This window comes from Photinus pyralis, unplaced genomic scaffold (genome assembly GCF_008802855.1).
Source record: "Photinus pyralis isolate 1611_PpyrPB1 unplaced genomic scaffold, Ppyr1.3 Ppyr1.4_LG4, whole genome shotgun sequence".
Taxonomy (NCBI): Eukaryota; Metazoa; Arthropoda; class Insecta; order Coleoptera; family Lampyridae; genus Photinus; species Photinus pyralis.
In genome coordinates, this window is record NW_022170511.1 from 26780914 (window position 1) to 26802831 (window position 21918).

Below are 21918 nucleotides of genomic sequence, written 5' to 3' on the forward strand. Positions count from 1 at the left end.
TATCTGATATTTATCGATTAATAGATTAGTAGCGGAAATTATCAAGAGAAAACTATCGATACTTTTTCATAAATCTTATCGATATATATTTTCAATCGATAATTACATCATCCATGCGTACATTCGCTAACATTTTTGCTTTTTTGGTATTGGTATTGCGAGAGATAATTTAAATAAAACAGGATCTTTTGATGCTGAAGTTTTCTGAAAAAATTAGTACAGAATTAGGTTGTGAATTGTGATCATGGCAACTCCACAATGCTCTTACTTGATCGCTTTTGTTTGAAGTAAACTGGTATACCTAAACATTGAAAATTTTATGTCATTAAAAATTCTCTCGATAATTATCTATCTTCTTAGTTTAGTTGTGAGATTAATCGATAGATTATCTGTAATTATAGATTTATCAACCAATTTTTTAAAATTTTCGATAAATTATCCATTAGTCGACCATTTTTTTAAAATTTATTGACTGACTATCTACTAATCGATAATTATCGATAAGTTATCGATTAATCGATTAACCATTGAGAACAAATTTCAAACGTCAGAATTTAAAAGAAACGGAGTTAACGGATTTTTTATTTGGTGTCAAAATTGCCCAGAACATTCCAAACCGGCGCCGCACAGTGGTCCGGTTTTTAAAAAAGGTGGACTTAGGAACGAAAGTGACAATTTCGCTCGGAAAAAAATTTTTTCCTATGGAAAATTCAATTCTGATTAACATTTGTTCAGTACAATTTTTCATATAAATGCGTCGTTCACACATAAAAAAATATTGAAGATAAATATGGATGGGGGGATAACAATTATATTAATTTTCTCCGTCCAGTATCAAAGTATAGCAGTCAAACCTTATGTTCTTGTAAGAACATATAGTCCTTAACACCACGACATAAAAACTTCTTGCGTATTCTTGCGGCCTTGGTGCCTACATGACTTGAAATAGGTATTTAAAATTTTACTTGTGGTTTTTTGTATACTTTTCACAAGTGTTTCCATGCAAAATAGCCTTACAATGTTATAGCCAACCAACGAATTTTGTTCGGTATTACATTCTTACAACGTGTGACCGTATAGGTATGTTTGTTTTTAATACGCCAATAAATGATTGCTTCGTTCGTGAAAATTCTTTTTAAATATGTTATTATTTGAAACACAAAAGTAACATTATTTTAACAAAAAAAATTAATTCCGGTGATAAATAAACCTATACAACGAAATATCGAAGGATCCTCAGTATTACAATCACTTTTTCAATTACCATTAATTTTAGTCTTACAAACTACATTTTAACAAAAATGCTACAAATTCATATGTTGGGCATTGAGATAATTCTCTTAATCTTGTTCTCAATTAACTTAGTCTTTTTCCCAACGACCCCATTGCAAGAATAACAAATTTGACATGTTTGGATTAAAATCCATGTGGCCTCAGAAAAAGAATTTAACATCGTTGAATCACACACATGCGGTTATCAAATGTACATGTGATGTACTCTTTTAGCATCAAGATAATGCGTTTGAAAGCTTGGACAACTTGAAATTTATGTGTAATGAATAATTTTGGGTATATTTTGCTCTCAAACTTTTGATAGACCACAAAGAAGAGATATATTGAATTGTTACACCTCTAAGAGTCATAGGGAATGAAATATGTTAATTTCTATTATTATGAGTTCGCAGTTTTTCCTGTTCCTGATTCACTCGAAGTCCTATAACTTTTGTTCCTGTTCAACCAGCTTCCTGAAAATCAATAGCGTCCGTTCTTGATGTCCAAAGTACCCGCACATTTAATTTCAACACAATCGGCCACTTTTAAAAAGAGTTATAGCGCACACGGACGGACTGACGAACGACAATACAAAACTATAAAGTATCTGAGGATCCTTAACCGTACCGCGCGCGATGCTTCGGTGTCTAAAGGTCGCTGAAGGGGTATTTTGGAAGCTATAGATCTAGGAGTATGCTGCCAGATTAGTATAGTATTTTATTATTGTAAATCTGTTTCTATTGCTTCTGTAGCTTCCTCAGGCAACAACAGAAGTTCTATAGCTTCTGGGATAAGATTTAATTTCTTCGCATAGCTGTATTTTGGTCGAATGTGAGACAGGTATGGATCAGAGCTTATTAAAAAATTATGGAGCAAGTCTTAATTTGTCTTCACCCTGTTGAATTTTCTTGTTTGAAATTCACGAACCCGTCTGAAGTCTTTATTTCTGGCTTCTCCCGCTTCTTCCGAAAGAATGCCAATTGGTAACAAGCCAAAATAATTACAAATGTCTGCACCATGTACAAGTAGTTCATGCACACTAGCTGGCATATAGAACCAAGGATAGAGATGAACCATAAACTCAGCTGTCTGTCTGCAGTAAATTCGAAATTTTTCAATTTTGATGGCACACCCAGATGAAATTACTTGAAGAATAACTGCAAACCGCTTCAATAGATTTTGGTCAAGATTGGTAATCTCTGCAGACTTTTCGTACTCTCTAAAAAATCTTCTAGCCGTGTTACCGTCGTTTGTGGTTCCAAACCCTTGCTTGACCACATCCACAAGTAGCCCCATCTGCTGTTTGAATTTCTGTTGTATCAATTGTTTCTTCGCCGCTTTCAGTTCTTTGTTCAAACCTCGTGCACTCCACAACTTGAAATCCATGTTATATGAAATGTGTAGAATACACTCCATGCAACGAATCCACATATGGAAAGAAGAAAGTCCATATTTGTAAACATTTTCCTGAGCAGGTCTTGAAAACACTTCTGAGAGCTTGTTCATTTCAGTGGGTTTAGCAAGACAAATATTACAAATAGATGCAGCAGATGTGTCTGTAATAATAGTGGCCACTTTCCCATCGATCATTGTCATGTGAAGCTCGTGACTTATCTCAATCGCATTCCATTTTGTAGGTATCAAATTCTCTATTTCTTGATTCAAAGCAGCTTCTTCTTGCTTAATGTATTCTGCAGTCTCCTTACAAAATTTAAACTTAATGGGCCTGCAATAATGAGTTGAGGAAGGCTTTGGATTCTCCCATATGATGGAGGATTTGGAAACCAACTTCAGTGGCACTAAGCTAGCCATAAAAATACTTGAATCACATAAATCCCCATTTTCGCTTCGTTGCTTGTACGTGCTTTGTGAAGATGCTCCGTCGAATCCCCATTTACTTATTAATTTCAAGCCTTCAGATGATGATGATTCCACTTTACTATCAACAACTTGAAGAATCCTTTGGACAGTCAAATTCAACAGTGCTTGTAATTTCACTCTTGCTCCCCTTTCAATGATCTCCAAATCTTGTGGATAACATCTCTTTTTAGCTTCAAGAAGATCGTGATACGAAGGCAAAACTGGAATTTCATAATCTGACAGAGCCTGCCTTAAGCACAAGTATTTCCATTTGGACAAACTCAATGAAGTATACAATGCCAGTGCACGATCTTCATCAAAAGTCTTTTTTTGACTCTTGTTAAACAAAACGTTCCGAACCACTTTAACCTTTTCAGGATTTTTTGTTAGGTGTTCTACAACACATGTAAAATCATTTTTCTGCTCCATCTTTAACCTCGTCACTAATGCAAAGGTAAGTTCTTCTATGGAATAATCCAAAAGAGTCTCCGTACGCCTTTTCTTCTGCCTATTACCCAGATCACTGAAAGGTTTTCTAATTTTAGTCGCAGTAGACGTGCCAACAGTTGTACGCGATATTGATGTCGACGGAGTCGCAGTAAATGCCTCTGCAATATCATGTGGAACATCATTATCTTCAAAAATCTCGTCTAAATTTACAGAACTACAATGTGGCCATTTGATATTTGATTCCAACCATTCACTATGACGATTCAAGAACGTTTTCTGATTTCGGGAAGCACTACTTGTCCACCTGCGATTCAAATTACTGAAGTACGTTTTTGAAAATATCTTAAGTGTTTCTAAATCTTTCGAACCAACTTCAGCTACTGCGGAACGTAGCTGTAATACAATAGCTTCATATAATCGTACCCAATTCTTCAACTCTCCTTCGACACGCAGGAACTTAAAAATGTCTAAGTTTGTAACAAAGGCACTCATGATAGAAATTTATAAAACTCTGATACAATGGTTACCGATAAACAAGTAATTAAGTACTAATTTTGACAGATGAATGGCTATTGTTTTTCTATGATGTATTGACTTTTAACGTAGACGCTACCAAAACAACGGCAACGCGGGATCACATAGTCGCTTTTTGATGGTCGAAAAACGCGGTGACAAGCAGTTTCCATGCGGTTACACTTGAATTAATTTTAACTGAATAATAGTACCGCTATTAGTAGCCAATCGATAAGGGAAGTTATGGTTTTTCAATGAAGTAGTATGCGTGGATACCTACATCTGATTAACATCCAAAACATTTTTTTTAAGAATTAGAAAAATGTGCTATTGTTTGCGTTTTGTTCGTCCGTCCAGCTGTCCGTCCGTCCGTCCATCAGGACCCACTTTTGCCGTTTTGAACTACTTCAGGGGAAATGGTTCTACAGTCCTGGATTTTTTTGCAATAGGTAGCCTTGAAGGTGTGCCCGACGGCCATCACATTTCGCTGTCATAGGGTCATAGGGGGGGGGGGCACGAATTATTTTCTGACATGCTGTTTTTGACAGTAAAACGTGCATAACTTTTACATACGGCAACCAATTGGTCTCAGATTTTGCATACGCATGTCGTTAGTGGTGCCAAGTAAAATTTTTTTAATGGGGGGGAGGGGGCGAACCAACCGACACCGATCACAGACCGACATCATCGAAATTTTGTTTGATTCGAATTACTGGTGCTTCAAAATTTGTATTTTTCTAAAAAAATGAGGGGTCATTTTTACCCCAATGCAATCCCTTACTAACGTGTGGTAAAAATGATTTTAAAATAAATAAAAATAATGTGTGCGCAAAATGATGTGTGACTTAAGTTTTTCTTGTGTGTTTCGAGATACTAAAATATAATATTCTACAGTAAACGCTCGTGAAAAGTATACAAAAAACCACAAGTAAAATTTTAAATATTTCAAGTCATGTAGGCACCAAGGCCGCAAGGATACGCAAGAAGTTTTTATGTCGTGGTGTTAAGGACTATATGTTCTTACAAGAACATAAGGTTTGACTGCTATACTTTGATACCGGACGGAGAAAATTAATATAATTGTTTTCCCCCCATCCATATTTATCTTCAATATTTTTTTATGTGTGAACGACGCATTTATATGAAAAATTGTACTGAACAAATGTTAATCAGAATTGAATTTTCCATAGGAAAAAATTTTTTTCCGAGCGAAATTGTCACTTTCGTTCCTAAGTCCACCTTTTTTAAAAACCGGACCACTGTGCGCCGCACCAAGCCGGCGACATGCAAAGCCTGCGCTCGGGCATGCCGGCGCTTGTCTAGTCGGCACTCGGTCACACCGGCGCTTGTAAAGCTGGCGCTCGGTCATACCGGCGCGTGTAAAGCCGGCATATGGGCACTTCATCGATGCGATCTGCAAATTATGTTTCATACACATTTGGAATAACATGGATGGCTATAATATGGACATGTTGATGTAATTCTCAAATTAACTTTAACTATAATTTTAAAAGGGTCAAACAAGAGGAATCAGATGAACTAAGTAACGGGTGATCAAATACGAAGTACTTTTTCCAATATGGATTTTAAAACACTTTAATCATGATAGTTGTCATGTGCATATGTGTTTTTTGTTCATTATTAGTTGACATTTCACCATGAATAGACTTACATCAGAACACCGATTACAAATCGTGGAAATATATTTCCAAAATCAGTGTTCAGTGAGAAATGTTTTTCGTGCTCTTCAACCATTTTATGGTGCTCATAATCGTCCGACTGAACGCACAATGAAAAAATTGTTGCCAAAAATTCAAGATATTGATGTAGCCGACTTATGGTTTCAACAAGCAGGTGCAAAGTGCCATACACGAAATCATCGATTTATTGAAAGAAACTTTTGATAAGAACATCATATCCAGAAATGACCAGTGAATTGTCCACCAAGATCATGTGATCAAACGCCGTTAGATTACTTTTTATGGGATATCACTTGCTTATGCCGATAAACCACAAACTATTCCTGCATTAGAAGCGAACATAACACGTGTAATTAATGAATGCTCGAAAGAGCGCTTGAAAACTGGACCCATAGAATGGACCATCTACGAGTCAGTCACGGTCAACATTTAAAACAAATTACTTTAAACATGAAATGTCATGAACCGAACTTACGTATCAAATACAATTTTTTATTATTAAATTGAATTTAATGCGTTTTATTTCAAAAAAACTTTGGGAAGCTCTTATTTGATCACCCTTTACATATAACTTTTCAGTCGGCATTGACATTGATTGTAACTTTTAATATTTTAATAGGTTGATACTCTGCGTTGTATTAAACCACAGATCTACACATACACAGATTGCTAACCTTATGCATTTTTTGGGAAACATATTTAGGTATACTTAAAAGCGCCCTCTATTGCGGAGCAGTATAAACATGTACCGTTTAAAACTGTAATATGACGCTTATGGATTTATGCGTTAGATGTCGCTGCAAAAAATTTAAAGCGGTAAAATGTGCATATAATCCAGTTTAATTGTATTTTTACCAGGAAAGTTGTGGGGTAGTTTTGATTTCTTTGATTCTATATGTTTTTTTGGGGTGCCCAATCCGAATCCGAGCTTTGCTAACAAAATTTCATGACGCAACATTGAAAAAAATACAAAAAAAGTTGAAAAGGATATTTTTTTAGCAGTTTTGTGCTTACAACTGGAAAACTATCAACTTTTCGAAAATAACCTCCCTATCTTATATCTTATCGACGTGGTAAAGAGTGTAACGTTAATGATGGCAGAGATATACATAGTTTTCAAGTATGCCTTTGCGGTTAGTAATCTGTCAAGACCTTTAAAGCCGCAAATAGTTTCCGCCAACTTCAAAAAACCTTCACGATTCTTTAAGAACCTGCCCTATGTTCGTGTGTATCTGTGACCACAGGCTTTTAATAACTCCCTTACGACGAATGAGTAGCTCCAGTGTTAAATTAAACAATTATGGCTCAACGTACCTCCTATCATATCATACCACTGTAATAATACGAATATTAAAGGAATTCGAATTGTGCAAACTTTAATGTTGTTTCAGCGACATCTAACCCATAAATCCATAAGCGTCATATTACAGTTTTAAACGATACATGTTTATACTGCTCCGCAATAGAGGGCGCTTTTAAGTATACCTAAATTTGTTTCCCAAAAAATGCATAAGGTTAGCAATCTGTGTATGTGTAGATCTGTGATTAAACCAACCCACATAAATAGGAAAGCATCCGGCGGAACTAGCGCCGGCAAGGCATAACGCCGGTTGAACGAGCGCCAGTTTGGTGTAGCGCCGGCTAGTCGTTGCCGTTTTGGTCATTGCCGGTTAGGAAATCGCCGGTTAGTAGTGTACGTTAGCCAGCCTACTCCGATGTATAAACACGTAATTAATTAATGAGTAGGTATACTTTTGTGAAAAATATAGAGTAACATAAAAACTGCAGGGTTTAAACACAGGGCACCCCTTATCAACATTGAAGATAACACAAAAGACAATCGAATAGCGAAATAAAATAGTGGTAGTTCCATTTGAAAAAGAATAGTTATAGCACTTTGAACAAATGGCATTGAAACAAGTAAAAATATGTAGGATGTTCAATTTAAAAAGATCAGTTATTAATTGACATCGTAAAAATGGAACACCCTGTACCTACAGTCAAAAATAATTTCTGTAGATCCGCAACCACCAATATTTGTTACCAGATATCAGCTATGCAGGAAAAACCGACGCACTGTTACAGGACCCTGTATATAGCCAAAAACTATAATATTGAATCAAAAATTTTTTGTGGCTCTTTAAAAACTAAGAAATTTTGTAAATTGTAATTTTTGGCTTTTTCCTTTCAATAGGTTGCCGACCCCTGTCCTAGGTAGTTTAACCGACACACACAAAAATTAAGAAAAGATAGGTAGGTACATTTAATTTCTGTTACAGTGATCAAGGATGCCTACGTATTTTTTGCTCTCCTGTTCAAATGTAATTCAATCTGCCTTAAGGAATGTTAAGTAGGCCAGATTCATGAAAGGAAGAATGTTTATCTTGCGTCATTCAACATCCTGTGTGCCACATAAATGCCTTATAAATACGTTTCTTGAGTATCTAGAATTCTGTATGCAACAATTACAATTCGAGATCGTGGTAAAAAAAGGTAAAAAACTGACATCATTATTCATCTTTCTCGATGGTAGAGACATCTACATCTTGTAATTTAAACTATTGAAAACAGTCACATATCCTGCCATTTAACCCGCGCTTCTGATAGTTATAAATTCAATGGTTGACTCTACTACTGCTACTACTTTCTTGGCTAACTTTCATCAATGGATTAGGCTAAGCACTAGTTAGTTTCTCGAGTACAATGCTTATTAATTATGGAGAACTTAAATAACTACTAATCGAATATGACAGTCCTGGCCCTACATTTTTCCACTTCTGTGATCTATGCAACACAATAGCCAGGTTGCGGACAGTATTTTCCGTTATGTTAGACGGCCATTTTTCCTTATAATATAAGTTTATAAGTATAAAACATTTTTATAGCAAAGTTAAGTTGCGGTGTGTGCTGGGCGTGTTCAATTTTGCTTATAAGTTTGAAGGAGTCTTAACCTCACTTTTATTTTACATTGTGTTAAAATGTCCAAAGTTCACTACTAGGCTCTTAGTCAAAAAGAAAAGAACTACCGCCAACATAAACTGCACAATTGTAGGTTAGCAGGAAAATGTTATTTATGAGTGATTACGTACTGCGCAGTGACACATTATAAGAACTTCATTTTCATTGGTTCCGCTATTTATAAATATATCGTACAAAAAGCCTCATACCGTAAATTATTTCTACAAAAATTTATATTTCTTATGTTATAAGAAAAAATGGCCGTCTAACATAACGGAAAATGCTGTCCGCAACCTGGCTAATATGATAACTGACTAATAAAATTAACTATTTAATTATAAAGTGCCAGATTCATGGAGCCAAAGTATTCAAAGTGCCGACACGAATGGATACTGGGATGGTACTCCTTCCCATGGCTCACTTAACGAGACGGTCCCAACGCCATTGACGAATCCCGGGTGTAGTTATTTATGGGGTTCATCATCTGTATGGCAACCTTGGGCGCCTGCAGAGAGGACGCCGACACGAGCACCTCCAGGTTTTAGCAGCAACCGTGAGCTTGACGAAGTAATAATCGTTCTAGCTTTAGTCGTTTATTTTCATTTGGTACAAATTTCAGCGAATGCAGCATAATCAGGCGTACGATTTGTTCGGTATGACCAACATATGGGCACAACAATATCCGAATCCGTGGAATTATCCGCAAAGCCAATAAATTGCAAATCCGTTTCGTTGTTGTTTTATGTTAAGACTGTGTTCCTACACTTATAATACTCATTTCGTTAGGCGATTGGCTTGACGGAATCTTTACTTACAAATAGAGTACCTAACAATTCAAGTGTTTAGCTGGTCTGAATGTTAAATTACGTTTAAAAATCATTCAAAGATCACGTGATATTGTGAGTTTTCAGAATAAATGCAACATTGCAGCACTATTTATTGACATGCTAGTTTTCCTTTTTGCATGTGCTCACCACAGCTTTGGACAACATTATTCTTCCATTATTCGACATTGAACCAATGTTAATCGACCTTTCTGTGTCCAAAGTGAGAGTATTATTACCAGATTCAAACTTATATTAGTGGTCTTCACTAACTACCCCTATAATTAATCCTATAATCAACATCCTAATTAAATTTTAATAGCAAAAAACAGTCTACAAACTTTTCCTCAATACGTCTTTGCAAACTTCTACGCCTGAACATCCCACAAGTTCCTATCACCACTACCTTCAATAATGCAGGCTTCTTTTCCCTGAAAAATAACATGTCTGGGTACCAAAATTAATTTTATCCGTACAACAAAGAAAAAAACTTCCTGAAACCTTTTTACTTAATACCCGACCAAATTAGACTTAAGGTAAGTTCATAGCTCTCCGTTCATACGTTTCCGTTTGTCCGTTAGCCAATCAGAAGACAGCAAATTTTTAAATCGTACGTCGTCCGTTTACGACGGAAAAGTTGGTTGAAGTTGAACATTTACGTTTCCGTTGGTCCGTTTTTAACAAGAGTGAGGTTATGTTTGGTAGGTACGTTAACAGCGTTCGCCTACTCGTTCTTCACGGTAATATGCCAGATAGCAATGTGTTCTTACTTTCGTACCATTTTTACATACTGAAAATCATTGACGGTACAGTACAAAATAAAGTTTAGGTTATGATTATACTTGCAAATGTACAATGTGGACGGATTGCTATGAACCTTAACAACATTTTCTATCCGTTTGACGGATCAACGCAACGGATGAACGGACAGCTATGAACCAACCTTTATTAGTTATTAGAGGACGGTTATCTGAGCCAGACGAATTTCTTTTTCATTCTGGCTTGTAAGGTCGCTGGCTCGGTTATTAAGTTTCCCTTCAGCGATGTTAATTCGCTTTTTTCTTAACTGTCTTACAGACCTAAATCTTAGATATATTCTTCATCTCGTACACAAAAAAATAACGTGTAAAAAAGGTAGATTAGGACACCGACAATTAATGCCACACCTTATGCACCTTCCATTTCAAGTTGTTGATAAAGATCTTATCACACAAATATTTCCAATCAAATTATATTAAATATGCAGAAACACTGATAGGCGGTGTTGTTTTTTGTGAGTTCGCTGCAACTGTATACACAGACCACTTGTGTACACTAGCCTTGCAATGTAGACTACCAGAGACACTGGAGTTCGGCTACAGCAAGGCTGTACCAGAGACACTTCTATGATACAAGTCTTTTGTTTACTTTCCCCATCAATCATCCCAGTAAAAAGGTGAACTGCCTTTATCACTTTTTGAGATCATTGAATAGTTAAGTCTCTTCAGTATCGATGAAAATAGAAATGGAAGACATCGATGACTATACAATATGTGATTCTGTGGTATGTAGAAATAATTAAATGTGAACGATTGTTGACATTAACCTCAAAATTTTAAACAGTCTTCTCTTGTGGAAGGATGCAGATTACCCGTTCACATGTCGGGGACAGACGACTGGCGTAAGTACGATCACCTTCTGCTAACTGTATTAATCGAATGGTAATTGCAGCTTTGGCAGAACTTGTCAGTATTAAAGACGTTGGAATAGGCGGACACAGGGTTTACTATGTACATTATGTTGATTGTGAGTCCGACTATGTGTTTTAGTTTAAAGTGATAGTGGTTTGTTGCAGTTAATAAGCGATTAGATGAATGGGTCGGAGAAGAGTCTTTAGATACTCGCAAAGTACATTTTCCTCGACGTGATGGAGGCAGTAACACTGCTGCTGCTAGTGGCGTGTCAACGCCAAAGAAAATTCACATAGGTGCAGGTGGACCAATATCAAGGTAGTAGATTGTTTAATGACGTTGGGTCTAGTACTTTTGTCTTAATTACCAAGTGAAGAATCAATAAGATTTAAAGTACAGCCTAGGTGAATTATGTAATACAATTCTTGAACTGATTTTGAGTACCTAGTTGGGAGGAGGAATTCTAACAACATGTAAATTTCATTATAGGCCATCGAGCCCTGTCCAACAACCCACAGAGCTTATCAACGGCAGTGCGGTACTTGCGGCTGCTTTGCAGAAACGCATGAACCGGAAGAGAAAAGGTCCATCCTTAGAAAGCGAAGATTCTCAGGATGCCCCATTGTCCCAACAACCTTCGCCTGGTCCACGTCAGTCAGGCAGTATGGTTGCACATCATGATGATGTCGTCACACGAATGAAGAATGTTGAAATGATCGAACTAGGCAGACATAGAATAAAGCCGTGGTATTTCGCGCCTTATCCTCAAGTATTATTCGCCACTTGGTTGCATTATAATAAACATGGTTTCTTGTAGGAAATGATCGGTTTACAGTGTATTTATATCTGCGAATTTTGCTTGAAGTATAGAAAAAGTCGGAAGTGTTTGGAGAGGCACTTGGCTAAATGTAATTTAAGGCATCCACCGGGTAATGAGATTTATCGTAAAGGAAACATTACATTCTTTGAAATAGATGGACGAAAGAATAAGAGCTACGCACAGAATTTATGTTTATTAGCAAAATTATTTTTAGATCATAAAACTTTATATTATGATACCGATCCGTTTTTATTTTACGTAATGACCGTATTCGATAATCGAGGATTTCACATTGTGGGCTATTTTTCAAAGGAAAAAGAATCTACGGAAGATTACAATGTAGCTTGTATATTGACAATGCCCCCGTATCAACGGAAAGGTTACGGCAAGTTACTTATCGAATTTAGTAAGTTGTATCATGTGTTTATATTAAACTTGAATAATCAATTTAAGGCTATGAACTTTCAAAATTTGAAGGTAAGACCGGATCACCAGAAAAACCGCTTTCGGATTTAGGTCTGTTGTCATACAGAAGCTATTGGTCTCATACTATATTGGAGATTCTAACTTCCTTAACTCCTGTAGGTGAAAATGAAAAACCACAAATAACTATTAAGTAAGTTTCAAACTCGACATTCCCTTCACAACATTTTTTCATATGGGTTAGCCTTATCGAATGTTTCATTAAAGGAATCTATCCGTGTTATACGTTTTATGCCATTGTGATGGTCTCTAGGTTAAAGTTTTAATTGAAGAAAATACCAATAGATGTCCAAGCATTTTATAAACACGCCCCCATTTATGTATTATCTAATTTATTACATTTGCCCGATACACACCATATGAGAAACTAATTCTAACATATTTCTGAAAATTTGTACCTATGGGTTAATTTAATGAGCCCCTAATATTTTTAATCTTATACTACTTTCTGTTATATCAGAAGTTGATTTACACTTTATTTTAAATGGGATGCCCTATTTTTTAATGTCATGTAAAAATTGATATAAGCGATCATGTAAGTCCAAATCGTTTTTTTTAATTAGTGCATAATTTAAATATTATTATATTCCACGAGTGTTTAGAAAATAATACATGATTTCCCATTTTTTTAATCTATACTGTTAAAAATATAAATGGCATCAAGTTCTTAGAACACAAACACAAATGGAAATCTTCCAAGACCAATGTTATGAAAAAAAGTTGTGAGAAATAGGTATACATTCCTTCCATAATTAATCAACAATTTTAAGTGAAATGTGCGAATTGACCAGTATTAAAAAAGAAGATGTTATATCGACATTGCAGAACTTAAATTTAATAAACTACTACAAAGGCCAGTACATAATTACATTGAATAAGGAAATATTAGGAAACCACATGGCAGCTATGGAAAAACGGTTAATACGAATAGATTCAAAGTGTCTACATTGGACTCCAAAAGACTGGGGCAAAAGAGCTAAATGGTGATATAGTTTTAAATGTATACAGTAATTAAATAAACCACGTTATGAAAACTGTTTTTATTTTTCACTTTGAAATGTTAGATGTGAATCTGGAGTTAAACTCTCCATTTGTCCGTAATACATAACATCGCCGATTATTTTCTCCGCAATTATACGTTGCTGCTGTGACATTCCTCTTAATTTGTGAGCAACGTTTTTCCCAATCGCGTCGTATACATCTTCAACTGGAGTTATATCCACATGGAATGATTTCTTTGCCACATGTGTTGAAAGTGGATCATTATCTTCTGTTAGTGGTATATGTGGAGAACCTGGTTCACTTTTGAGGTCCTACAAGGGAACAAAGCTGCCAAATAAAAATGGAAGATTAAAACTTACAAAAAATCCTGGTTCTTCATTCATAGTCAAGGAATCGTCTTCTTGATCATCAGAGTCTTGGACTGTAAATAATAATAGATTGTAATACCATAGCCTGGGGACATATGTCTCGGTATTACAATCTTCCTTCGATTTTAAATACTTTTTATACTCTTTTCTAAAACTGGTACGTAATGAGTTGATTTTGTTCTTTACAAATTCCCTATCGGCATCGTGTACATATTCTCTACACTTTCTCACTAAAATGTCGTAGCTCTCACGTTTGAGGTCCTTATTTTTATATTCGATGCTCTTCACTTTCCACACTGCTGGTAGTTCGCGATACAAACTTATTAATTCGCGGATAAATTTCTCGTGTAGTGTTAAAACATCCATATTGTTGGACAATTTTGTACAAATTTATGTGTGCAAGCTTAACTGAATGTCTTAAGGGTCTTCGTCGACACACGCCACGTTTAAAAGGAAACCTCTTTTATCCCAGTTTGTATTATCTTATGTAATCTATTGTAATTTGCGCAGTTGAAACACGTAATTAATAAAATCTATTAATGATTAACCTCTAATCGACCATTGACCAATTGTTTGGCCATCTTGCTTGTACGTTTATTCTAGAGTTATTCCAACGAGTTGGAAAGCAGAGGAACGAGTCTGACAGAACGCAAATTATGAAGTGTCATCAATGCCAGTGGCGTCGCTACAAATATTTCAATGGGTAGGCCGGCCTGGGACCAATATGAATTTATTCAAAGGTTGGACCATAATTCGCTAGACATGGATTATGTATCCAAATTTTCTTGGAACTTTTTAACACCCCCAAATTTGTAAGCTAGCCACGCCCATATTTGTCAGAACACTATGTATAGCTATTTTCTGAATGTAAATGTATGAAAGTCTTTAATGCATTTTGAAATTCCTTGTCGTCTTTATTTCAAAAAATAACATGGAAAAATGGAGCAATTAATTGATGAAAAAATGAGGTACTTTATATAGTAGGTACAACTAAGTAAATACGCATATCTATGTATTATTATAACCAAGCATCAATAGCGTGTTATTGAATGTAATACAGTAGATAGCAAAGTACTCGTAGGTATAATAAGTGATGCAGAAATCATGCGTACTTTAGCCCATCTTATTCTATACCAACACATCCATTGACTATGAATATATATGAGGTACCAAAACAAAATGAATTTAATGGAATATTTTAAGAAATGGGAAAAAATTGAAACAATCTGCGGACCGCATTCACGGCGCAATTCGCAAACTCCTCATGAGAGCGCTGATCATTTTTTAAAGGGAGGGTCGAGCTACCCTACTGGTGAGTCAGGGCCCGTCCGGCCCACCCCCTGGTGGCGCCACCGTACAATGCACGGAATTTAGTTGTAGCGAAACGATTGGTTAAAATTGGTATAAATCAAATCAAATTCCTCAATAAGGTACCCAGTGCCAGTATAGGAACATTTTGTCCCCTAGGCACAGCCCTTTAAGCGCCCACCCGACACTATGACAAAAGTCATAGTTTTTTTTCTAGCCTTTTGTGAAGCAAATTTATCCAAAATTTCGTCAACATTTATGCGGTCTAATATATCAGTATCACTATTCATGTGTAGAAGTGCCAATTCATTAAGTCTGACTCTGCCGAGAGAATTTCAAAAGTTCATAGTAGAGCTCTGAGATTACCATATCAATTTGATACAAAAATTGCAGCTTCTCAGTTTTCATATCCTGTTATATAGTAGGTAAATGTACACATTTCAAAATGAATGTGTAATTACTGTTAAATTTAATTCCTTAGTGTTGTATCATTTTTACGACAAAGATTATAATCTTTGTCGTAAAAAATGATACAACACTAAGGAATTAAATTTAAAAAGTCGTAAGCACATCGTTATGGGAATTTCCATTCAGTGTGCGTACTGCTCATGGCGTACGATACCTGGTGGTACACTGCCCACTGGCGGCTGGCGCCCCTAAATGGTAGGCGCCCCTAGGCACGTGCCTACCGTGCCTAACCGGTAAACCGGCACTGTTAAGGTACCTACATTCAGACAAGCTCGAGGGACAAACGGTGTAGAGTTTTCGCCGTACAAGTTAGGAGGTTTTAAGGATCTCCCTGGATATGACGGATTTCCTGAATCTCCGACGATCTCATAAGATTTCAAAGCATCCCCGAAAGTTACATTTATTAGAAGACGACGAGAATCGGCGTAAACAGGTTGAGCACAGCATATACTACGTACAAATTTTGAACTAAATATTACTAAATTTATAATTTTATTCTACTTTCTGTTATATCAGCAGTTGATTTACACTGAATTTTAAATGGGATGCCCTATTTTTTAAGTCCATGCAAAATTTGGAATAAATTTGATATAAGCGATCATATAAGTCCAAATCGTTTTTGCTAAATATAATTTAATGCATAATTTAAATATTAATATATTCCAATGAGTGTTTAGAAAATAATACAAAATTTCCTGTTTTTTTATTTATAGGTACTGTTAAAAATATTATTATTATTTTATTTATTTATTATTTCTTTTATTGTATCTAAAGGATTATAATTTCCTATTACAAGGGTACAAACGTGCTAAAACAGTGCGTAATACTTTAACGAAAACAATTTAACAAAAAAAAATAAAGATATTAAGATAATTATGAGACATGAGAGAAAAAAAAAAGTTGAATCATTGTGGTTTTACAAATTATATAAAAAAAAAATTACTCATTTAATAGGAATGATCGCGCTCTCAACATAGAGGTGACAAAACCACCCATCGAAAAGAGTATGTTATATGAGTCCGACTCCAGAGCATTGGCCAGCTCAACCAGGGAGTTTATCTCTTCTAGGTAGCTTGAACGAATATGACTGTAGAATGGGCATTGAAAAAATAAGTGTTCTATAGTTTCACGTTGGTTAAGGTTACATATTGAGCAGATTTCCTCCTGACTGATTTTATGTATGTTACGTTTATCTGAAAGTTTGATGTAGTTTTTTGTACAAAGACGCAGCTGTGCAATTATTTTAACAAGATAATTTGGGCATCTAAGATTAAAAATATAAATGGCATCAAGTCTTAGAACATAAACATAAGTGAAATCGAGAGTGTAATACCATAGCTTGGGGACATATGTCTCGGTATTACAATCTTCCTTCGATTTTAAATACTTTTTATACTCTTTTCTAAAACTGGTACCACAGATTTAAATCTGTGCTGGTACGTAATGAGTTGATTTTGTTCTTTACAAATTCCCGATCGACATCGTGTACATATTCTCTACACTTTCTCACTAAAATGTCGTAGCTCTCACGTTTGAGATCCTTATTTTTATTTCCACAAAAATAAAAAAAATGCACTATTGTGGCCACTTTGTCCGTCCGTCCGTCCGTCCGTCCGTCCGTCCGTCCGCTCGTTCTTTGAGACGGTGCTAGTTCTTTATCTTAAGAGCTATTGTTCTACTTTTTTCGCTATTTGGTTCGTTATGGTGTCGAGGCTTGCACCAAGGAAGGAATTTTTTATGCGTTTATTGCTAAAAAAGTTATTGTAAAAAAAAACAAAAAACCGTTTTTTACATGTTCCATAATTTTACACTTTTGCCGTTTATTAACATTCCTAGGCATCGTTTATAATTTTGTATTACTGTCTGTCGTCTGTCTGTTGGTCTGTCCGTTTGTTCCTTTGTCTCTCTGTCTATGTATCTGTCCGTCTCTACTATAACTTTGTTTAGAAATGTCCGATCGCTTTGACATTTCCGTTAGTTATGAACTGAATTGCATGAAATTCAATATGGGCATAGCTTTAGCCATATAATACGCAATGCCAAAAGTTGAGTCGAATCGATTCAAAATTCACAGTGCCATTTTCGCATCTCGACCATTTATAAACGAATTGTAAACTTTTGTACCTATTTATAAAAGTAATTAGGTGAAATTTGATACATAGGCATAAAGGAAAATCAAACGCCAGTTCCAAAATTTGGTTTTGCGTATGCGCAGTGCCAACTTTTTAAATTATGGAAGCATTTAAATGAAATTTGATACATAGCCACTTGGAACAAACGAAAATCTAACGTTTCGAGTTTCTATCTCGACCGGTCGACTTTAGACTGCTAAAGCGTTTTTCTTTGCTAAAAAACAACACCTTAAAAGATCAAAATACACGAAAACAATAAAAAGTGAACCGGTCGAGAAAAAAAGTCGACCGGTCGAGATAAAAAGTCGATCGATCGAGAAAAAAGTCGACTGGGCGAGATAAAAACTCGACCAGTCGAGATAAAAAGTTGACCGGTCGAGATAAAAAGTCGACCGGTCGAGATAAATAGTCGATCGGTCGAGATACAAAGTCGACCAGTCGAGATAAAAAAAAAGTTTGTAGGTCCTCCAGCGCTTCCGTAATTATACGACGCAGTAATACCTTTGAGTCCGAATTAAAGACACGAACTAACAGGTTGCGAGTTAGTCAAACTTGTTATCACCCCCTTTATCATTGCAGGTTCAATTGTATGTCCATGTTTATTAATTTCAAGTGTGTATTACTTAAAGATTTATTTTGAGTCAGCCACCTATTTTTGATTCGCCTTTGGCGAAGGACAGAGTGCAGCGAATATTATTTACAAATACCTACAATTTGTTTATTAAGAGTATGTTATAGGTATAAACGGTAATGTATTATTGTGAGTTATTATATTTATTTAATTTAATATTGTATAACATGTTCTTTATGTGTAATGCACACCTTAAACATGTTATTGTTATAAGTAATTTATTATTGTTATATCTATGCTGTTCTTTTTTGGGGTTTCCTTCTGAATAAATATTATTTATTATTATAAAAATAATTTAAACAAAGTTTTGGTTTCTTTTCTGTATATTGGCTTATTTTAGTAATTTGAATTTCGTGAGTCTTTTTAGGTCCAAAGCTACGAACTTGGTAGGTAATCCGCTTCGTAGTAGCTATTCTTGAAGCGGGAATAGCGAGTTTTCGATCTTCAGCGCCAGACAGAATTAGATTATTCCTGGCGTTCTTATTGTTTCCATCCTTGAGAACCCACCCTTTCACGACTAAGGGATTTAGGATTACACATTGTTTTATTAAGTATTTATTTATGTGTTCACGTGGAAGTAGATTAGCTCTGTAATATTGCTCTGTATGTTTTAACTAATCATCTATTCCGTGGTTGAAGTACCTCATACCGTTCTGATTCTTCACTGTATTATCACGCACAAAACACTGCGTTTTATTAAGGGTAAAAAATAAGAGAGAACTTTGCATTAAAGAAGCACGCGACGGAAATAGATAAAGAAGAGGTTATAAGAGCGGGGGGAAACGCGTCACCATTGGCAGTAGCGTAATAAAATAAACGTGACATCGTCTCTTCTGTTTTATCATATGTCAAGTCAACATAACCGACTAGCGCAAAGGAGGTAATATGATGGCGACTTCTATTGGGTAAGAAAGCCAAATCGACTGAATATGATTCGGCGACATCGGTAATTTGTTTGTTATATGTTAACAGTCTAATGCTTTGTAACACTTCAAGCCCGCGTGACTACAATATGAAGAACTTTTTTTTTGTATTTCCAACGGTTCAAGTAACAAAACTTGAATGTTGTTTGATTTTTGCAGCGAACACGGTTCCCATAGCCAAATTATTTAAAAAATGTTATTGCTAGTTTTAGCGCATTTTTATGAATTAAAAAAATGTGCTATTGTTTGCGTTTTGTCGGTCCGCCCGTCTGTCCGTCCCTCCGGTTTCACTTCTGCGATTTTCAACTACTTCCCAAAATGCTGTTTCTGAAAGTAAAACTTGCATTTATTTTATATGCGACAACTAATTTGCCTCAGATATTACATACGCATGTCTCTAGTGATTATATTTTTAAAAATTGGGGGGTGGTTACGGTCTACCTTTGATGGTATTCTAATGAAAGGTATCGTCGAAAGGAACTGGTTTATGCAACATATAGCTTTTTTTCGCGAAAGGAACCGTTTTCTACCAACTACAGTCGTCTTCCTCGACTCCTTATCGTGATCGGTAGTAATTCCTCATCTCCAAAGCGGAGAGTCGGAGGAGAGTACGCACAAAGGCAAAATGAATTGTCTGGATAAGGCATATCTATTGCTGAAGTCAAAACGAATATCTTCAGAACCAAGTGGCGGAAGAGGGTACTGATAAAGGGTATGTGGAACGTCTGGACGAGACATATCTACTGGTAATGTCAAAACGGGGTATGGGAGGAAGGTACTCTTAAATGCCTGTTGGAATGTCTCAACGAGACATATCTACTGGCTATATGAAAACTTAAGTGTATTGTGAATGTGTTCCAGGTGGCCCTTATTACATGTATGTGTAAGGAGCTCCCCGCCCTCTACCAAGAAGGTAGGTAGGTATTATTTACTAAGCTCCTTGGGTTAAAAAAAACATACAATAAAAAACTTGCCCAATTAGCACTTATAAACCAGTACTAATTTTTTTCAGTTCCTTTTTCCTGCGGGACCAAAACGCATATAATAGCAAACTTGCATAATTAGCATGAAAACCTGCCGAATTATTTGAGTTCCTTTCTCTAGGAGCTACTGCACATTCCTCCAGATTTCCGATTTTTCTCAATCCCCAACTCCCGCAAGACGCCGCCTGAAAAAAACAAGGGGAACCAACGAAACTGAAACGGCCTCGTTTAATTCCATCCAACCTATCAGTTTGGCAGTTTTCGTACCAATAAGTACTGCTATTGGTTGGCACTAGCACTCATTAAGCGTTTCTTACACATTCAGATATAAATTTGAAACTATGTGAGATCACCATTCGCGGAAAGAGGAACATATGTAAAATACGCATCCATAATTCAATAAAATATTCAAATTAAAAAAGTACGTAAATGGGCTCCCGTTACAAGGGTCTAAAGTGGCCAGTCTTCCATGTGGCAGGCAACGACTGGATTTTGAGAACACGTTCGTCTTCCTACGATTGGTTGGAGAGGGCTGCCCAAGCAAAAGAGAAGAAACTCATCATATTTGAAAAGTACATACACCAAGTACGATAAAATTGTAGAGCCCATCTTCATATGTAATTTATGATGTAAGAAACATTTATTTAGTGTCAAAACACAAGTACCTACATACATCCAGTTAAGGTATTACGTATAACGGCCGCTCGCCAAAATAAAACGACCGGAAAATTGAATTTGACACGCACATCAGCCGCCTGATGATCTGGAATTTCGTTTTTCATTTAAACGGTCTGCAAAGTGTCGATAGCGGGAAACACTTTAAATTTTGCCCGGAAGAAATTTCCTGTTCGTATCAATCGGCACGCGCTAAATGAAAATGTAAATAAGAAGTAGCTTAATGGAACATTCCATTTATAATGAAATTATCATTAACCATTCACTCATATATCCCGCACGAAAAACATAAATCGAATGTGATTTAATATAATCACTCGGACAGATGGCAGCACTTAAAAAAATCGAAGCAAGTTTATTCAACCCGCCAGCTTTGAACTTTTATATTTAATTAATGTTTGTAATGTAAACGCTCTGAAAGTGATTGATTTTGATGTCTCGCAAACTTTCGAAACACTTTAAATTATTTGTTTGAGTTTTGAAATCTTCCGATATGTGAAGGGAAAGAAAGGCTTTTGCATAATTTGTGTTATGCTTTTTAGAAAGTTCGATAGGTTGTGTGGTACATGTAAGGATAAGGGCGTCTGGAGCATTTTGCACCGATTCAGCGCCGTTCCCAGTTTTATCAACGACGCCGAGCGCCAGTCAACGCCGTCTCTCGATCGTGCATGCACGTGCACTTCCGGGTTACACGTTTCGCGATAACACAAAAATTACAGCTCGCTAATTACATTTATGAACTGATTATTTTTTGGTGGCTCCATAATTTATGAACAGCGGTTTTTAATTTTATTTAAAAGCAACATTATTAAAATTACGTTTCACTAAACGCACTTTTCCATGCATTAGTAGATAGAACACCAAACTTAAGTGCAACT

The 21918-nt window shown here is 35.9% G+C and overlaps 3 protein-coding genes across 5 annotated transcripts in view; 2 read left to right on the forward strand and 1 right to left on the reverse strand.

Moving 5' to 3' along the window:
* Window positions 1-9696, forward strand: part of LOC116168808 (transmembrane protein 131-like) — a 31426-nt gene extending 21730 nt beyond the window's left edge. For both annotated transcript variants that reach the window (XM_031484796.1, XM_031484797.1), the window contains 2 exons: window positions 9097-9320; window positions 9373-9696. In XM_031484796.1, coding sequence (XP_031340656.1) covers window positions 9097-9320; window positions 9373-9468 — 320 coding nt within the window. In that variant the 3' untranslated portion in view covers window positions 9469-9696. The remainder of the gene's footprint in view (window positions 1-9096; window positions 9321-9372) is intronic.
* A 1229-nt stretch (window positions 9697-10925) lies between these two features.
* Window positions 10926-13588, forward strand: LOC116168882 (histone acetyltransferase Tip60). Of its 2 annotated transcripts, XM_031484877.1 has the most exons (9): window positions 10926-11120; window positions 11180-11237; window positions 11288-11362; window positions 11412-11565; window positions 11737-12016; window positions 12065-12176; window positions 12222-12473; window positions 12521-12683; window positions 13321-13588. In XM_031484877.1, the coding sequence occupies exons 1-9, from the start codon at window positions 11070-11072 to the stop codon at window positions 13535-13537; spliced, it is 1362 nt and encodes a 453-aa protein (XP_031340737.1). In that variant the 5' UTR covers window positions 10926-11069; the 3' UTR covers window positions 13538-13588. The 2 variants fall into 2 exon arrangements, with proteins under 2 accessions (XP_031340737.1, XP_031340736.1); XM_031484876.1 differs by having other exon boundaries at window positions 10929-11120; window positions 12065-12473.
* On the reverse strand, window positions 13557-14527 carry LOC116168883. The gene is made up of 2 exons (XM_031484878.1): window positions 13912-14527; window positions 13557-13863 (listed from the first exon to the last, which is right to left on the reverse strand). The coding sequence occupies exons 1-2, from the start codon at window positions 14284-14286 to the stop codon at window positions 13591-13593; spliced, it is 648 nt and encodes a 215-aa protein (XP_031340738.1). The 5' UTR covers window positions 14287-14527; the 3' UTR covers window positions 13557-13590.
* Between the last annotated feature and the right edge of the window lie 7391 nt (window positions 14528-21918).

Excerpts from the sequence above, each read along its gene's own strand:
- LOC116168882 (XM_031484876.1), top strand. The coding sequence starts at position 11,070 with ATGAAAATAGAAATGGAAGACATCGATGACTATACAATATGTGATTCT. Across the intron at positions 11,238-11,287 it reads GTCGGGGACAGACGACTGGC|CTTTGGCAGAACTTGTCAGT; the intron begins GTAAGTACGATC and ends TGGTAATTGCAG. Across the intron at positions 12,684-13,320 it reads AAACCACAAATAACTATTAA|TGAAATGTGCGAATTGACCA; the intron begins GTAAGTTTCAAA and ends AACAATTTTAAG.
- LOC116168883 (XM_031484878.1), bottom strand. The coding sequence starts at position 14,286 with ATGGATGTTTTAACACTACACGAGAAATTTATCCGCGAATTAATAAGT. Across the intron at positions 13,864-13,911 it reads ATGAAGAACCAGGATTTTTT|GACCTCAAAAGTGAACCAGG; the intron begins GTAAGTTTTAAT and ends GTTCCCTTGTAG.